This window comes from Narcine bancroftii, chromosome 4 (assembly GCF_036971445.1).
Source record: "Narcine bancroftii isolate sNarBan1 chromosome 4, sNarBan1.hap1, whole genome shotgun sequence".
Taxonomy (NCBI): Eukaryota; Metazoa; Chordata; class Chondrichthyes; order Torpediniformes; family Narcinidae; genus Narcine; species Narcine bancroftii.
Window position 1 is genome coordinate 190783901 of NC_091472.1, and position 17952 is coordinate 190801852.

Consider the following 17952-nt stretch of genomic DNA (forward strand, 5'->3'; position numbering starts at 1 on the left):
TTAAACAATGAAAATTCTAAAGGTTGTGTGCACTAGAAACAGCTCTGATTGGTCCAACTTCCAATTCTAGAAACAGCTAAACCCCATGATTTTTTCAAATGGATGGAAACTCCTTAAACTCCAAGGACTGTTGTAAGTAATAAGAACAAGTCTTTGTCGTTTCGTACAGTTTTGGCAAGAGTCTGTCCCAGGAACGAACACAGCACTAAGTCTGAATCACCACATTCTCACCATTTCAAAGATGAGTTCACCCAGATTAAACTGGAATCTTTAGCTGAGGCATTTGATGGATTCCATGATCTTAATATTTCTCTGCAAGGTAAGGATGGTGACATTTTCATCATTCAATGTGCAGAAAAGTAATCTAACTATATTCTGCCATTACTTTTGATGATGAAATGTCCTGATTGAGGTGTAATTTTTTAAAAAACATATAGCACGGTAAAAGGCCCTTCTGGCCCACAAGCTCATACACCCAATTAGCCTACAACCTCCATACATTGTGAAGGGTGAGAGGAAACTGAAGTGCCCAGAGGAAACCCACGCAGACACTGAGAGAATGTACAAACTCCCTACAGACAGCGCTGAATTAGAACCCTGGTCACTGGCGCTGTAATAGTGTTGCGCTAACCAAGCCTCCTCAATGTGACTCCCCTTCTACCACCTGAAATCTACACTGCATGCTAGGGAGGAGTGTGATGGGAATTCTGCTCTTGCCCAGTGAGAACAACTCCAATAATATTCAAGAAGTTCTCACCACAAGGCAACTGACTTGATTGGCACCTCCATATTTGCACCACCAACGTAATATAACATGCAGCAACTTGCTGAGTCTCTTCGATAGCAGCTCCCAACCATGTAATCTTTATCCCATGGAGTGATGGGTCTCCTGATCAAATCACACACTATCCTCCCTTGGAGTTATACATCCATTCCTTCTTCAAATATCTTCTGCACATTGACACCAATGGTTGAAGATTAATTGGAGATGGTTAATAGATTTTGGCTTTGTCAGTAACACACACATTTAGTAAATGTGAAAGAAAAATGAATGGTAATGATAGGAAAGTCAACTTTTCTTCACATAGACCTGATTTAGATTTTTGTCGCCCAATGCAATCCAGCTCCCTGTTCAAACGTAACATCAGGGAAGTGACCTCAGAAATGAGCATTTATCAGTGACCTTCGACACAGTTCAAATCCTGGTTTGCCACTTAGCTTTTCCAAATGTTACCAGTGGAACATGCGATAAACTGCAGGCTCCCGTGCAAGTTTAATCCTTTCTGAAAGAGGCCGTTTTTACTCATTTGTTTCCCTCCCACAGGGAGCATTCACCAGAAACACACAGCAAAAGTATAAGCTCTCGCCAGGGAAGTCTTGATATACTTCTTCCCCCAGGCAGTGCAGACTGGAACATTAGCCCTAATGTACAGTGACTTCCTTCACATCCCACTTGGGAGAACTATAAACAGATTAAGAGGTTCAAGGATCTACGTTGCTTTTGTTGTTAGCTTGCACTTTTACTTTTGATATATTGTTTTGACTTCCTCTGCTTTACAAAGCAATTACCTTCATAATTGTTAAAGATTCAGAGAATGAAATAAACACAATTTTTGAAAATACTGGCAGGAACAAAGAATTAGCTAAGATATGTGCAAGAAGTTGAATTGAAGATATGATTACAATCTTACATTAATTAAAAATGTTAGAAAAGAAAGAACTGCATTGAAATAGAAATCTTCATATCCTCAGGACATTCCAAGTTCCTTCCAGCCAAAGGATGATTTCTGAGAAACAAATGGTGTTTTGTCAGTAATCACAATAAACATTTTCCACACAGCAGGATCATTTATGAATAAGATGAATGAGTTTGTTGTGGAGAATTTAATTGAGGGATTAATGTTAGCCATAACATAAGCTGAAATTGCTGATCTTTATCAGAAAGCACAGGACCTTGGTTTAACTGGAAAGACTAACAACGTTTTGTATTTTTATCTCTCCCTTAGTGCAGCAAATGTCCCATGGCTTTTACAAGCAAGGTCTAATGCAGTGGTTCTCAACCTTTTTCTCTCCATTCACATACCATTTTAAGTGCTCTGAGATCAGTACCGGATTGCTTAAGGTGGTATGTGGGTGGAAAGAAAAAGTTTGAAAACCACTGTTTTAATCGTCCCTCATTGACTCGTTATATGCACGGTTTCATCACTCCAAAGGAAATGGGCCAATGACCATTTTTTTCAAGCAAAATATTTCAGTAACAATTGGGTCTAGAGCAGTGATTCTCAACCTTCCCACTCAAATACCACCTTAAGTAATCCCTTACTAATCACAGAGCACCGATGGCCTAGGGATTACTTAAAATGGTATGTGAGTGGAAAGAAAAAGATTGAGAACCACTGGTCTAATGTGAAAATGAGTAATGATCCAAACACAGGGATATTGTGAACGGGAACTTAAAGCTTGGCCAAGGATGTGCAAATTAAATGGGACATTTAGGAAAGGAATTCCAAAGCATGCATCCAAATGGCTGAAAGCATGGTAACCAATCAGGGGAAAAGTGGGGAAAGAATTGAGTAGTGTGAATGTTTAAAAACTGGTGTTTTGGGAACCAGAGTAGTTGAGCAATAGGTGTGAGGGTAGAGCATAAAAGAACAAGAGCTATCAGAGAAGAGGAAGGCCAAACGGCATCTCAAACCTGCTTCACCATTCATCGTGGTTGTGGTTCATCTTGTGGGACACAAGCTTATGATGGACAGAGGTTGGCTGAGTGAGGAGGGCATTTGTGCGGCTGTCTGAAGACAAATATTGGGGTGAAGGGTTTGGCAGTTGGGGATGTAGTTATGGAGGTGGAGACATGGGAGAACGTGGTATGGAAAGGTAATCTGAGAGCCAGATAGAACAGGAAGATTGCAAGTAGTTGTTTCATCCCAGGATAATAGACCATGGGGAGATTAATCAGTGCTAAGATCCCAGAATGGATGGCACTACTAAAAATGGATGTGCTTGGTCTTCCTGTAACTTGGTTGGCAAAACCTATTTGACAAGTATTCCGAGGCAATGAGAGATCCTGTGATTATTTTTTTCTGTGACCTGGTTGGTGTGTTTCCAGCAAGGATTTGCAAGAGGAATAGGCAGAGCTATTCAAGTGAAAGGGGAGATTGAAGCTTTCAAGAACTGAGAAGTTGGGGTGTGATAGTTTAAAAAATTTTGATATTGAAAAGTAAAGTAGATGCTCAACAGGTTGGACTCATAGACAATCAGAACATTGAGAGGGATAGAGAAGGGAACTCTAAAGAGGAAGTAAAAACAGGACTAGGGGACGGGGCATGGTTTGACCGTTTGGGGATTATAATTGGTCAGGACTTCCAACAATCTTCTGCAATAAAGTTTATTGTTCTGGATTTATGCTAATTCATTCCATCTCTTGGATTCATATTCATCACAGCTCTGAAGTCATCTGTATAAATCCAATGTATTATCCACTGAAACTCAATTGTTTACTTTTTACAGGCATAATTGAAAGAAAAGCAATTGACCTGTTACAGCGCCACATGCTGATAATCCAGTTAACAGAATTGCATAAGGAATCTCCTGCACTCAGTCCTACAACTAGTGTAACAAGTATTCCAAAAGTTAATATCTTATTGGCTGGTTCTGAGCTGAGCAGACACATGAAACCCATCAAAATAGTTCCGCCAGTAATAGATGATGAGATTGAAGCTGAGACGGAGAAGGAACCGGGTAACGAACTAGTCGTTAGAAGTATTAACTGTTTTATTTATTGTGAGTTTAACTGTGCCATAAAGTCTAGTTCATCATTTTTTTCCTACAGATATGGAACTTGTATTTCCCATGAATTTTTATCAGTTGCGTGAGCTGGTTTTACACGAACTGGAAGGGACAAAGTATGGAACAATAGTGCAAAGAACATGAAACATCCCTGAAAATTCAGCAATATAAGATCTCTAACCAAGTATGAGACCTAAATAAATGTTTTCTTTTAGCAAATAACTACTCAGTAAATATATACATTTTTCATTGCTATCTCGTCAGTCCCCTGTGTGATCGGTAGAAACTTTCCCATGTGATTCACTTTTCAACAGATCCTTCCTGGTCCATCTCCAGGTCTGTTCCTTCAATGGCCATCTCTCAAACCAATACTTTCTTCCCTGTGTTCAGTGTGAGTGTCCCATATCTCCCTCCCTCCATATGTGTGGCCCATAGCCAGTGAAATCAGACTGCGTGACATGTTTCTCCTGCATGTTTCTGAATTGGATCTAAATTAAGGAATCCAAGTACCAGTCCTTGTCTCTGATCCAGCTGTCCTTGATTCCAGTACCCCAAGCTCAAAGGCATTATGCTTCCAATACCAAGCTTGATGTTTTAGCGTGAATCTTTAATACAGTATTACAATGAAAGAAGATGAACAATTTAAAGCCAGTTTTAGATGTTGTTTGAGTATTCACAGATGTAAATGCATTTCCCTCCACCTGTTTATGCTGTCTATATTGCCTCTGCACCCTGAGACCAAATCAGGGTCTCGACTTGGAACATTGACCATCCCTCTGCCTCCACAGATGCTGCTGAACTCACTGAGTTAGGGTCAGCATCAGAACAAGTGCAATCGGGGGGCATTAGGGTAACTGTGGGGGGGGGTGGGGGAACAAGCTGACCTTCGTAAACTCACTCAGCGGGGGGGGGGGGGAGAGAGCAGGTGACATGAACCTCTGCTGTTGCACTTCCCCTTCCTTCCAACAGAACAGACAAGGAGACTAATGACACTGGTGCTGCGGGTGTGGGGGGAGCACAATGAGTTGTTGGAAGGGCAATGCCCATGGATGCCTCCCTCTTGTCATCGGCCATGCACTGAGTTCATCCAGCAGTTTTGTTATATTTTATATGGTATATAGATATGTTTTGAAGGAGATAAATTGTGGCGGGTTTTTTAGTTTAGGTCACATAGTTTAGGTCTGGCTCTGCTCAAGCCAGACAGTCCAGGCTCCGAGTGCCTTTGCAGAAACTTTGAAGGATGCCGATAAGGACTTCACAAGTAGGTGTTAATTGGACATGCTGTGAAGTAATGGATTATTGTTTTGGAAAGCAGCAGATGGGAGTCACATGATGGGAGTAGTGGCTGGTCGAGTAGAACCAGCCCGTCTCCAGAGAAAAGGAAAAAAAATTTGAAAAACAGAGCTCAATAAACATAAAATACAGGAAAAAAAAGATAAAGTTTCAAAGAAGAGCCAGGTGATGGCACCCAAAAAAGAGAAAGTAAGAATAACAGAGAAAAGGGAAGGAGGAAAATCACCGGAGAAAAAAGATGGCCTTACCTGCACGTCAGAGTAGGGAGCCACCGTGGAGAGGAGCGACCGACTTCTGAAGCTGGTGAATCCCCAGAGGAGCGGTGTCCTCCCGACTGGTGGACTTCAAAAATGGCTCTCAGACCCAAGCAAAGGCGTGCAACTGCGCATGCGTGAGCTAAAGAAAAGGTGAACACCGGCTGGAGGGTTCTCAGCTGAGGAGCGGTCAGCTGCGGAGCGACCAGCTAAGAGACGCCCAGCAACGGGGCATTCGGCTGGAGGAAGCACGCAGGAGAGAAGAACAGAAGAGCAGCGAGAAAAGGAACGAGGGGCTAGAAGACGAATGGCGACGAGGCGACCGACAATGGGACGACCTGCAGCAGGAGGCCCAGCAATGGGACGACCTGCAGCAGGAGGCCCAGCAATGGGACGACCTGCAGCAGGAGGCCCAGCAATGGGACGACCTGCAGCAGGATACAGAAGCAGTTCATCAGAAAAAAATGAAGATTCACAGATACAGAGAAGAGAAGGAGAAGACACAAGCATAGATACAGACACAGAAGAAGAGGAAGAAGAAGACCAAAATCTTCACAGGAAAGAAGAAGGTAAAACAGAAGGACAAAATATAGATTAAACCTTTTTTGAAGAACAAATTAGGTCATTAAAAGAATGGCTATCATTAGAATTTAGTTCAATTAAAAGAAAAATGAAAAGAGCTGAAGACAAAATGCAAAGTTTACAGTTGGTCATGACTGAAATAGGGAAAAGAGTAGAAAATGTGGAGGAACAAGAAGCTACTGTAGAAATGGAAATAAATGATTTAAGAGGGAAATTGGAAGAGAGCGAAAAAAAAATTAAGGAGACACAAGATTTATTGTCACAAAAAATTGATGTATTGGAAAACTACAGTAGGTGAAACAACATAAAAATAGTGGGCCTGAAAGATGGCGAAGAAATGTCAGATATGAAGGAATTTATAAAAGGATGGATCCTGAAGGTGCTGGGAATGATAGATTTACATGAAGAAATAGAAATCGAAAGGGCGCATAGAGCACTAGTACCGAAACCCCCACCACATCAAAAACCAAGATCCATATTGGTAAAACTTCTAAAATTATACGACAAGAGATAACATACTGGAGCAGGCAAGAAAGAAGGTTAGAGAAGACAATAAGCCGTTGGAATATAAGGGACAAAAAATATTTTTTTACCTGGACATAAGTTTTGAACTTTTAAAGAAGAGGAAGGAATTCAATATGGCGAAAACAATCTTATGGAAGAAAGGTTATCACTTTATATTAAGACATCCAGCAGTACTCAAAGTATTTATCTCTGGGGAACAGAATAGGCTGTTCAATATCTACGCACCTAATGAAGAAGATCAAGAGTTTATGCAAGATATTTTTTTGAAGATAGCAGACACGTAGGGAAACATTCTGATGGGTGGTGGGGTGGAATTTAACCTTATTTTAGATCCAGTGTTGGATAAAACTGGAAAGATAACAAACAGAAAGAATAAAGTAACCAAATTTATGGTTAAATCAATGCAGGAAATTAAACTTATGGATATATGGAGGAGACAGCACCCAAAAGAGAAGGAATATTCATATTACTCGAGTAGGCACAAGACGTACTCAAGGATCGATGTTTTTGTTGTCTTCTCATATTTAAGGGAGATTCAGGAAAACTGAGTATAAAGCTAGACTACTTTCTGATTATTCACCCCTGCTATTAGCAATAGAACTGGAGGACATATAGGTGGAGGTTAAACTCCATGCTATTTAAAAGACAGGAATTTAGAGAGTTTATTGAACACCAAATTAAAACATTGAAATAATCACAGAATCTGTAAAAGATAAATTTATATTATGGGATGCAATGAAAGCCTTAATCAGATAATGTTATGTAACTAAGATAAAAAAGGAATACAATCGGGAAATAGAACAGCTGGAAAGGGAGAAAGCAATTACAGAAAATGAATTAGTGAAAAGAGAGTATATAAAGAAAAAGAGAGAATTGGCGGACAAAAAAATAAAATATGAAATATTACAAACATATAAGGTGAGAAGAACATAATGAAAATAAAGCAAAAATATTATGAATTGGGGAAAAAAAAACACATAAAATTTTGGCCTGGCAACTTAAAACAGAGCAAGCTAAAAGAACTGTATTGGCGTCAAGGAAAAAGGACAAACAAATCACATACAACCCAATAGAGATTCATGAAAATTTTAACGAATTTTATAAACAATTATACCAAACCAAGAATGAGGGGAAAAATGATAAATAGAAGAGTTTTTAGATAAAATTGAATTGCTGAAATTGCAAGTAGAGGATCAAAGCAAACTGATGAAACAGTTAGAAACAGAAGATGTACAGGACATATTAAGAAAGCTGCCGAACAACAAAACACCAGGAGAGGATGGATTTCCAATAGAATTTTATAAAGCATATAAAGAGTTATTAATTCTACCTCTCCTGGAAGTAATGAGTCAGGTGGAAGAAACACAAAACTTACCAGATTCATGCAAGACAGCAATAATTACAGTAATACCAAAGACGGGGAAGGACCCATTAACACCAGCATCATAGAGACCAATATCCTTACTAAATGGAGATTATATAATAGCAAAATTATTAGCAAACAGATTGACCGACTGTGTATCAAAAATAGTAAAACAAGACCAAACTGGATTTGTCAAGAAAAGACTAACAGCAGACAATGTATGTAAATTTATTTATTTAATTCGTGCAGCTCAAGGGAATTTAAAAACCAATGGTGGCAGTTGCTTTAGACGCAGAAAAAGCCTTTGACAGGGTAGAGTAGAACTACTTATTTAAAGTGTTACAGAAATTCAATCTGCCAGAAAAATATTTTAAACTGGATTAGGGCTAATGAATTGTTGGCAAAGGTAGTGGTAAATGGATAAATATCGAACCAGTTCAAACTAAGCAGATCAACTAGGCAGGGATGCCCACTGTCCCCCTCACTGTTCACCTTAGCAACAGAACCATTGGCAGAGCTAATAAGAAAGGAAAATAAAATAAAAGGGATAAAAATAAAGAATGAGTACAAAATCAGCCTCTTTGCAGACGATATCATAATATACCTAACAGAACCAGATAAATCAATAAAGAGTTATATAAGAAATTGAAGGAATATGGAGAAATATCTGAATATAAGGTCAACACAAATAAAACCGAAGTGATGCCAATGAGTAATGCAGACTATACAGAGCTCAAAAAAAATCTCCATTTAAATGGCAATCACAAGCGATTCGATATCTAGGTATCGGGATAGACAATAACTTAAACCACTTGTACAAACTAAATTATCAGCCATTAATAAGGAAAATACAGGAAGACTTAGAAAATTGGAAAGAATTACTGCTAACGTTGATAGGGAGGGTGAATTGCATTAAAATGAACATATTCCCATGGATACAATACTTATTTCAAACGTTACCAATTCCCTTAACAAAGAAATTCTTTGCAGAACTAAGGAGAATAATAAGGATGTTCTTATGGAAAGGGAAAAAATTGAGGGTAGCTATAGATAAATTAACAGAGAGGTATAATTAAGGTGGTTTGCAGTTACCAAAGTTCAGAAATTATTACAGAGCTGCGCAATTAAGATACTTATCAGATTTTTATCAGACAAGAGAAAAACCAGATTGGACTAAGATAGAGCTAGATAAGATAGGAGAGAAGGTACCAAAACATATACTTTATAAATGGGATGAAAAGCTGGTGGAATACAACAACTCACCAGTACTGCATCAGTTATTTAAAATATGGAAGAAGATACACGTAGAAAGGAAAAAATAAATTACCAAATACCAAAAATGTTATTGATGCAAAATCCACTAATCCCTTTTATAATAGACAACTTATTTTTTAGAGAAAGGGAGAGAAAAGGAATCAAAAGAATAGAAAATTGTTTTTTGGGGAATAATTTATTAACATTTGAACAATTGAAGGACAAATATGGAATAACTCATGGTACAAAGTTTGCATATCATCAATTGAAAGCTTATTTGAAGGACAAATTGGGAAGTAGATTGAGTCTACCAGAAGGAAGCAGCTTTGTATATATAAATGCAGGCACAATGATAATTAAAAGATTTATAACAAACATACACATTAAGCTGCAAGGCAAGGAAAATGATGAAATAAGGTACAAACCTAAACAAGGATAGAAAAAGGACTTAACTTTTCCCATGCTTTGTTGTTTATCTTTATGTTTATGTTCTGGAACTATGAAGAACACAATAAACACAAGGTTACGTATGATACAATATAATTGGTTACACAGGCTATATAATCACCCCACAAAAATTAAAAGAATGGGACCCAAAAATAGCGGATAGATGCTTTTGCTGTAAAAATGAAATGGGAACAACAATACACGCAATTTGGGCATGCGTGAAAGTGAATACATTTTGGGAAGAGCCAAATCAGATATTAAATAAAATTAAAAAAAACAACATACCAAAATATCCAGAAATTTTTCTTTTAAATAACATAAAAAGTAAAGAACTAGGTCTCAAATTGGATAGACTCCAAAAAATATTCATTATGATAGCCTTAGCAGTAGCAAATAAATGTATAATGTCAACTTGGAAAAAGGAAAACATCTGGGAACCAACATGAAACATAATAGAAAGAGCCGGCCTCGGACCTCCACCACCTAAAATGAGAAGAAGATAAACACGATCAGATTTAATGTGTATAAGTAGATGACACATCTTTCTTGTTTGTTTTTCTTTTGTATAAAGATATTTTATTGTATTTTATATGTTCAATATATATTGGTTTTGGAGGGGGGAGGGAGGGATGGGGGAAAAAAGAGAATGTCACTGTGCATATTTAAAGAGATACATCTGTAAATATTTTGGTTGATGTGGTTCATAGTGCAATTAATAAAGAATTACAAAAAAAAGCAACAGATGAACAAACTCAGAAGATTGGGTCTGGTGCCGCAGTCTGTCTGAGTGCAGTTGGCTGTTCTAAGAGGGTCATGTGGTTGTGTGAGAGAGAGGAAGAGAGAGAAAGAGAATTCAGTTCTACGGTTCCGCAGCAGCAGATGGGACTGGAACAGGACAAGCTGGCAAGATTGTGGAAAAACCATATTTTGAAGACCGGTTGTGAGTACTTGGTTCAGCCTGGTCAAGGTCCTTGTGGTCCATGCAAGAGGAGAGGACTGGCTGCCAAATGTTTCACTTGAAATAAGAGAAACCAAAAGGAACTCTGGTTACCTGAAAGAGGTTGTCATCTGGAAAACTCTTATGGGGCAAGTTTCTTTGGCAAGACACTGAAGTGGCTGATTGGAAGGAATCAGTTTGTGTCCAACAAGCAACAAATCTGTCTCTGAAAACCACCAAGAACCTTTCTGAGCAGTAGCCATTTCAAGCACCAAAGCCTGGTGAAATTCATAAATGTTAAATTCTGTACACATTATAAGAATTACTTGCAACCAGTGAACTTGGAGGAGTGAGAAGTGAGATTGGACTGTGAATCAAATAATTTTTCTGAACTTAAACACACATTACATACCCATGCACTTAGAATTAGAAGGGGGTTAAGTTAATAGTAATAAGTTAAAGTTTGATCATCTTTTCATGTTTAAAGATGAGTAAAAGCAACTTTTGTTTAAGTAACTGTTTGTGTTGATGAATTTTTATTGCTGCTGGATTTTGGGGTCGTCTGGGCTTGTAACAGTTTGCTTTTGCTCTGGGATCCAGCATCTGCTGGAGAGATTCCGTGGGGCAAGCAGCATCAGTGGGAGCAGATTGTGCTTTGTTACAGATTCCAGCATCTCTGGTACCTGTGTGTCTCCTATTACACACCCTGGCACCAGGTGGCAGTGTAACACCTTTCCTCCACAATCAGTAACAGCGGTGCTCAAACATTTTGTCTCTTTTTCCAAGTTGAGTTTCCAGCAGGCATAAATAACCAGGAAAAAAAAATCCTGATTCTCAACATGGTTGGTGGTTGGCACAGAATCAGCGGGCCAAAGGGCCTGCTTCCATGCTGCACCTCTCTATGACTCTTCAAACCACATTATAACTTTTATTTTTAATTTTATGTTTCTCAAAGAGTTTACATTATCATTTAACATGCTTGAAGATTAATTCACTGTTGTTTTTAAGTAGATTTGGAAGCATTCCCCAGACCGTACATAGGTTTTCAAGTAATGGCTACAAACAAAAGGAGATGGAGGAAGAACTGTGACACAGCACCACCAAACCCAGGACAGAATTTCCCTTGCAGCCGCTGCGGCCAGGCACGTCAGTCCTGCATTGGCCTCGTCAGCCATCAGCGAGCCTGCAGCAGAGGGGAGTCAGTCTTCCAAGTGATCGCGATACATTTTTTCACTACTGCCAGTGCTATTTTTATAAATGAGATTTGATATTTGGTAATTTTATCGCTTATTTCCATGATATAGCTCTGGGTTGCCCATGAAGGCCTCTCCTGTTATCTTGGTTAATTTTTGTGCAATTTCTTACCAAGATGGCCTCACTTTCACGCACGACTACATGGCATGGAGAAAAAGCCCTGTCTCAGCACCACATACAACTTCAAAGGAACTTGTTTTCTTACTTTCCCATTTCTAACACTGCGTTTATGACCTGAAATGATAACTCTGTTTATCTCTTCGCAGACTAGCTGTCTGCTTTTTCCAATCTCTTCCAGAGATTATGTATTTGTTCCATGATATCTGACAAGCTCATAATACTGGTTTAACATGATCTATTTGCTTTCTAAAAATCTTGAGTACTTTTAAAGATGCAAGAGAGTTTGATGGAAATTTCAAAGCTTATTCATAGTTCAAATTTCTTTGCCTGCTCTCATTGAAAACAATGTTAAGATAATAACTTTTTCTTCCCATGTCCATTAACAGCAAACATCCTGGATATTTTACTTGTAGATGTACCAGTTACAACATGCAGAATATCACGTGTTTCTGCCCATGATCAGCACTCTTCCGTGGGGCCCTACTGCCCAGCTGTTCCATCCAATTGCCCCAGGCAGTATTAAACTGCCTGTAGTATAGAGCCAGTGGCAAGTTATTTAACATTGAAGTTCTACAGCAGCTTGCACTCAAGATATGTTGCCCACATTTGATAGCCTAGACCTTGAGAATTGCGGGCTCTGGGGAAGCAGCAGACTAGAGCAGGAAAACCCTGCCCCTGCCCCTGCCCAGCCTGGAATGAGGAGCCTGGGAGAGGACCCTGCAGTGTAGGAAACCACAATTATGGACCACAGCACACTTCGTTCTGTCCGAACCAGTGACAGGGACCTCTCAGTGGCCAACCATTTCAGTTCTGTGTCCCACTCCCATACTCACTTGTCTGCCCATGGCCTGATGCACCATCCCATCAAGACCACCATAAATTTGAGGAACAACATCTGATTTTCCATCTGGGCACTCTCCAGCCAGACAGCATTAACATCGACTTTTCCAGTTTCTGTTAACCTGCTCTCCTTTCTTCTCTTCCCCCTGTTTTTGTTCCCTCAGCTCTCCACCCCCTTCCCTCTCCATTCAGCCAGCCATCCCTCCCCCACTTGCTTGCTGCTGTGCCCTCCCTCCCTCCCTTCCTTCTCCATCTATTACCTCCTGCCTTTGGGAACTATGCTCCTCCCCCCACGTCTCTACCCCATTACCTTTTTGTGTGAACGGTTGCCGAAATTTTTCCATACCTTGATGAAGGGCTCAAGCCCGAAATGTCTGTTATGTATCTTTATAAAGGACACTGTTTGACCTGGTGCTGAGTTTCTCCAGCATTGTGTTTTTACTTCAACCATGGTGTCTGTGGACTTCCGTGTTTTACAGCTGGAGGAACTCAGCCGGTCTCGCAGCATCCATAAGAGGTAAATATATATTACTGATGTTTCGGGCCCGAGCCCTTCTTCAAGGTACAAGCAAAAAGCAGGCAGGCATCTGAATTAGATTGAGGAGAGAGGTGGAAGAATGGGGGGTGGGGGTGGGGGAGGGAGAAAGGCCAACAGACAAAAGAAGTTAATTGGATATGATAAGAGGAAAGGTGAGAATAGAATTGATTTTGGCTCCGTGAAAGGAGACAGAGGGAAAAGGGAAAAGAGAGAGAGAGAGAACTAGAGGAAGGGAAACAGGGGGAAGAAGATGGGGGGGGGGGGTGTTTTTAATGGAAACCAGAGATCAACCGAGACCACCTGAAAATTGAGGAATTTTATTTCAAAATCTCTTCACAGGGCGAACAATGGAAAACAATTTCTGTGCATGTTATGTATATAATAATGACTCAACACAGTCAACAGCAGGTTGTAAAATGATTCTTCAGGAAGCAGTAAAATCTTAGGAAGGTGATTAATATTGGCAGAGATCTACACTGTTGACAATTTAATACTGGGCTGGTTGATATGGAGGTGCCAGGTGCAGAGAGAACAAAGGAAACAAGATGAATTATAACCAAACTAATAACTGGAGATCCACTCAATTGACTCAAAAATTGCAATGTCATTTTAAACTTGCCATTGTATGCAAATTGTTCCCACATGAAAAGTAAGAAGTATTCTTTACCTGTTCACTGCTTGCCTCGTTGAAATAGGTGTAGCCCGGAATTTTTGTTCTGGCCTTCAGCAGTATCAAAGACACATTTGATGATTTGTGATAACATTTAGAATCTTTCTCACCATATCCATGTTAACTTTTGCATATTTGATGCAGACAAGTGTTTTTTGCTGCACTTATGAAAGGTATTTTTTTCCTCCGGCAAGGTCATTGCCAGCCGCTACTCTGTCGCTGTAGCCATAATGTTTAGCTTCAGAACACCAAAGGGCTTAATGCTGGCAGTGATTGATGTGAATGATGAAGTACATGCAGAGGAGATGAAGACAGGTGGAACTATACATTGGGCGTTACATCTCATTCTAGCTTGGGAGATGAATTCTCAGCTCAAGCTGAACAGAACTTCCATCTCCACTGCAACTTTAATTTAGTGAGGTTGAAACTGGAATATTATCAAGCAAACATTTACTCCACAACTGGAGTGGATGCACAGAGCTGATGAATAAAATATTGGACAAAGAGGTTTAAAAAAGGAATTCCTTAGCAGCTGTAGTGATATTAATCCATCCCAAATTAAAGAAAGTAGAATTAGATTGAAAGTGAAAACAGCTTGGAGAGTGGGTGGGTGGTTGGGGAGGGGAGGGGTGGTGGGAGCAGGAACTGAGGGCAGGAGTGGCAGTAGGGAGAAGGAAGGGAGAGGGGAGCGGGGCGAGGGAAGAGGGGGGAGCGGGGCGAAGGGAAGAGGGGGGGAGCGGGGCGAAGGGAAGGGGAGGGGGAGGGAGGGGGGAGCGGGGCGAAGGGAAGAGGGGGGAGCGGGGCGAAGGGAAGAGGGGGGAGCGGGGGCGAAGGGAAGAGGGGGGAGCGGGGCGAAGGGAAGAGGGGGGAGCGGGGCGAAGGAAGAGGGGGGAGCGGGGCGAAGGGAAGAGGGGGGAGCGGGGCGAAGGGAAGAGGGGGGAGCGGGGCGAAGGGAAGAGGGGGGAGCGGGGCGAAGGGAAGAGGGGGGAGCGGGGCGAAGGGAAGAGGGGGGAGCGGGGCGAAGGGAAGAGGGGGGAGCGGGGCGAAGGAAGAGGGGGGAGCGGGGCGAAGGGAAGAGGGGGAGCGGGGCGAAGGGAAGAGGGGGGAGCGGGGCGAAGGGAAGAGGGGGGAGCGGGGCGAAGGGAAGAGGGGGGAGCGGGCGAAGGGAAGAGGGGGGAGCGGGGCGAAGGGAAGAGGGGGGAGCGGGGCGAAGGGAAGAGGGGGAGCGGGGCGAAGGGAAGAGGGGGGAGCGGGGCGAAGGGAAGAGGGGGGAGCGGGGCGAAGGGAAGAGGGGGGAGCGGGGCGAAGGGAAGAGGGGGGAGCGGGGCGAAGGGAAGAGGGGGGAGCGGGGCGAAGGGAAGAGGGGGGAGCGGGGCGAAGGGAAGAGGGGGGAGCGGGGCGAAGGGAAGAGGGGGGAGCGGGGCGAAGGGAAGAGGGGGGGAGCGGGGCGAAGGGAAGAGGGGGGAGCGGGGCGAAGGGAAGAGGGGGGAGCGGGGCGAAGGGAAGAGGGGGGAGCGGGGCGAAGGGAAGAGGGGGGAGCGGGGCGAAGGGAAGAGGGGGGAGCGGGGCGAAGGGAAGAGGGGGGAGCGGGGCGAAGGGAAGAGGGGGGAGCGGGGCGAAGGGAAGAGGGGGGAGCGGGGCGAAGGGAAGAGGGGGGAGCGGGGCGAAGGGAAGAGGGGGGAGCGGGGCGAAGGGAAGAGGGGGGAGCGGGGCGAAGGAAGAGGGGGGAGCGGGGCGAAGGGAAGGGGGGGAGCGGGGCGAAGGAAGGGGGGGAGCGGGGCGAAGGGAAGGGGGGGAGCGGGGCGAAGGGAAGGGGGGGAGCGGGGCGAAGGGAAGGGGGGGAGCGGGGCGAAGGGAAGGGGGGGAGCGGGGCGAAGGGAAGGGGGGGAGCGGGGCGAAGGGAAGGGGGGGAGCGGGGCGAAGGGAAGGGGGGGGAGCGGGGCGAAGGGAAGGGGGGGGAGCGGGGCGAAGGGAAGGGGGGGAGCGGGGAGAAGGGGGGAGCGGGAGAAGGGGGGAGCGGGAGAAGGGGGGAGCGGGAGAAGGGAGCGGGAGAAGGGGGGAGCGGGAGAAGGGGGGAGGGGAGAAGGGGATAGGGAGAAGGGGATAGGGGAGAAGGGGATAGGGGAGAAGGGGATAGGGGAGAAGGGGATAGGGGAGAAGGGGATAGGGGAGAAGGGGATAGGGGAGAAGGGGATAGGGGAGAAGGGGATAGGGGAGAAGGGGATAGGGGGAGAAGGGGATAGGGGGAGAAGGGGATAGGGGGAGAAGGGGATAGGGGGAGAAGGGGATAGGGGGAGAAGGGGATAGGGGGAGAAGGGGATAGGGGGAGAAGGGGATAGGGGAGAAGGGGATAGGGGAGAAGGGGATAGGGGGAGAAGGGGATAGGGGGAGAAGGGGATAGGGGGAGAAGGGGATAGGGGGAGAAGGGGATAGGGGGAGAAGGGGATAGGGGGAGAAGGGGATAGGGGGAGAAGGGGATAGGGGGAGAAGGGGATAGGGGAGAAGGGGATAGGGGAGAAGGGGATAGGGGAGAAGGGGATAGGGGAGAAGGGGATAGGGGGAGGGGGGAGGGGGAGAAGGGGGGAGGGGGAGAAGGGGATAGGGGGAGAAGGGGATAGGGGAGAAGGGGATAGGGGAGAAGGGGATAGGGGGAGAAGGGGATAGGGGAGAGAAGGGGATAGGGGGAGAAGGGGATAGGGGGAGAAGGGGATAGGGGGAGAAGGGGATAGGGGGAGAAGGGGATAGGGGGAGAAGGGGATAGGGGGAGAAGGGGATAGGGGGAGAAGGGGATAGGGGGAGAAGGGGGGAGGGGGAGAAGGGGGGGGGAGAAGGGGGGAGGGGGAGAAGGGGGGAGGGGGAGAAGGGGGGAGGGGGGGAAGGGGGGAGGGGGAGAAGGGGGGAGGGGGAGAAGGGGGGAGGGGGAGAAGGGGGGAGGGGGAGAAGGGGGGAGGGGGAGAAGGGGGGAGGGGGAGAAGGGGGGAGGGGGAGAAGGGGGGAGGGGGAGAAGGGGGAGGGGAGAAGGGGGGAGGGGGAGAAGGGGGGAGGGGGAGAAGGGGGGAGGGGAGAAGGGGGGAGGGGGAGAAGGGGGGAGGGGGAGAAGGGGGGAGGGGGAGAAGGGGGGAGGGGGAGAAGGGGGAGGGGGAGAAGGGGGGAGGGGGAGAAGGGGGGAGGGGGAGAAGGGGGGAGGGGGAGAAGGGGGGAGGGGGAGAAGGGGGGAGGGGGAGAAGGGGGGAGGGGGAGAAGGGGGGAGGGGGAGAAGGGGGGAGGGGGAGAAGGGGGGAGGGGGAGAGGGGGGAGGGGGAGAAGGGGGGAGGGGGAGAAGGGGGAGGGGGAGAAGGGGGAGGGGGAGAAGGGGGAGGGGGAGAGGGGGAGGGGGAGAAGGGGGAGGGGGAGAAGGGGGAGGGGGAGAAGGGGGGAGGGGGAGAAGGGGGAGGGGGTGAAGGGAGGGGGTGAGGGGGAGGGGGAGAGGGGAGGGGGAGAAGGGGGGTAGGGGAGAAGGGGATAGGGGAGAAGGGGATAGGGGAGAAGGGGATAGGGGAGAAGGGGTAGGGGGAAGGGGATAGGGGAGGGGATAGGGGAGAAGGGGATAGGGGAGAAGGGGATAGGGGAGAAGGGGATAGGGGAGAAGGGGATAGGGGAGAAGGGGATAGGGGAGAAGGGGATAGGGGAGAAGGGGATAGGGGAGAAGGGGATAGGGGAGAAGGGGATAGGGGAGAAGGGGATAGGGGAGAAGGGGATAGGGGAGAAGGGGATAGGGGAGAAGGGTTGGGGAGAAGGGGATTGGGGAGAAGGGGATAGGGGAGAGGGGATAGGGGAGAAGGGGATTGGGGAGAAGGGGATAGGGGTGAAGGGGATAGGGGGATGGGGTTGGGGAGAAGGGGATAGGGGAGAAGGGGATAGGGGAGAAGGGGATAGGGGAGAAGGGGATAGGGGAGAAGGGGATAGGGGAGAGGGGATAGGGGAGAAGGGGATTGGGAGAAGGGGATAGGGGTGAAGGGGATAGGGGAGAAGGGGATAGGGGAGAAGGGGATAGGGGTGAGGGGTTGGGGAGAAGGGGATAGGGGAGAAGGGGATAGGGAGTTGGGT

The 17952-nt window shown here is 45.4% G+C and overlaps 1 protein-coding gene and 1 long non-coding RNA gene across 9 annotated transcripts in view; one reads left to right on the forward strand and one right to left on the reverse strand.

Moving 5' to 3' along the window:
• Nucleotides 1-11714, forward strand: part of LOC138761370 (coiled-coil domain-containing protein 63-like) — a 135045-nt gene extending 123331 nt beyond the window's left edge. For 6 of the 8 annotated variants that reach the window (XM_069933358.1, XM_069933356.1, XM_069933352.1 and 3 more), the window contains 3 exons: nt 170-319; nt 3511-3741; nt 3833-4011. In XM_069933358.1, coding sequence (XP_069789459.1) covers nt 170-319; nt 3511-3741; nt 3833-3933 — 482 coding nt within the window. In that variant the 3' untranslated portion in view covers nt 3934-4011. Of the gene's footprint in view, nt 1-169; nt 320-3510; nt 3742-3832; nt 4012-11455 lie in introns of those variants that run through there. The other 2 variants (XM_069933353.1, XM_069933359.1) reach the window with 2 other exon arrangements.
• Nucleotides 1-17952, reverse strand: part of LOC138761371 (uncharacterized) — a 29287-nt gene that overhangs the window by 1074 nt on the left and 10261 nt on the right. Inside the window, exon 2 of the long non-coding RNA XR_011356278.1 lies at nt 9486-9557. This is a non-coding gene — a long non-coding RNA (uncharacterized lncRNA). The remainder of the gene's footprint in view (nt 1-9485; nt 9558-17952) is intronic.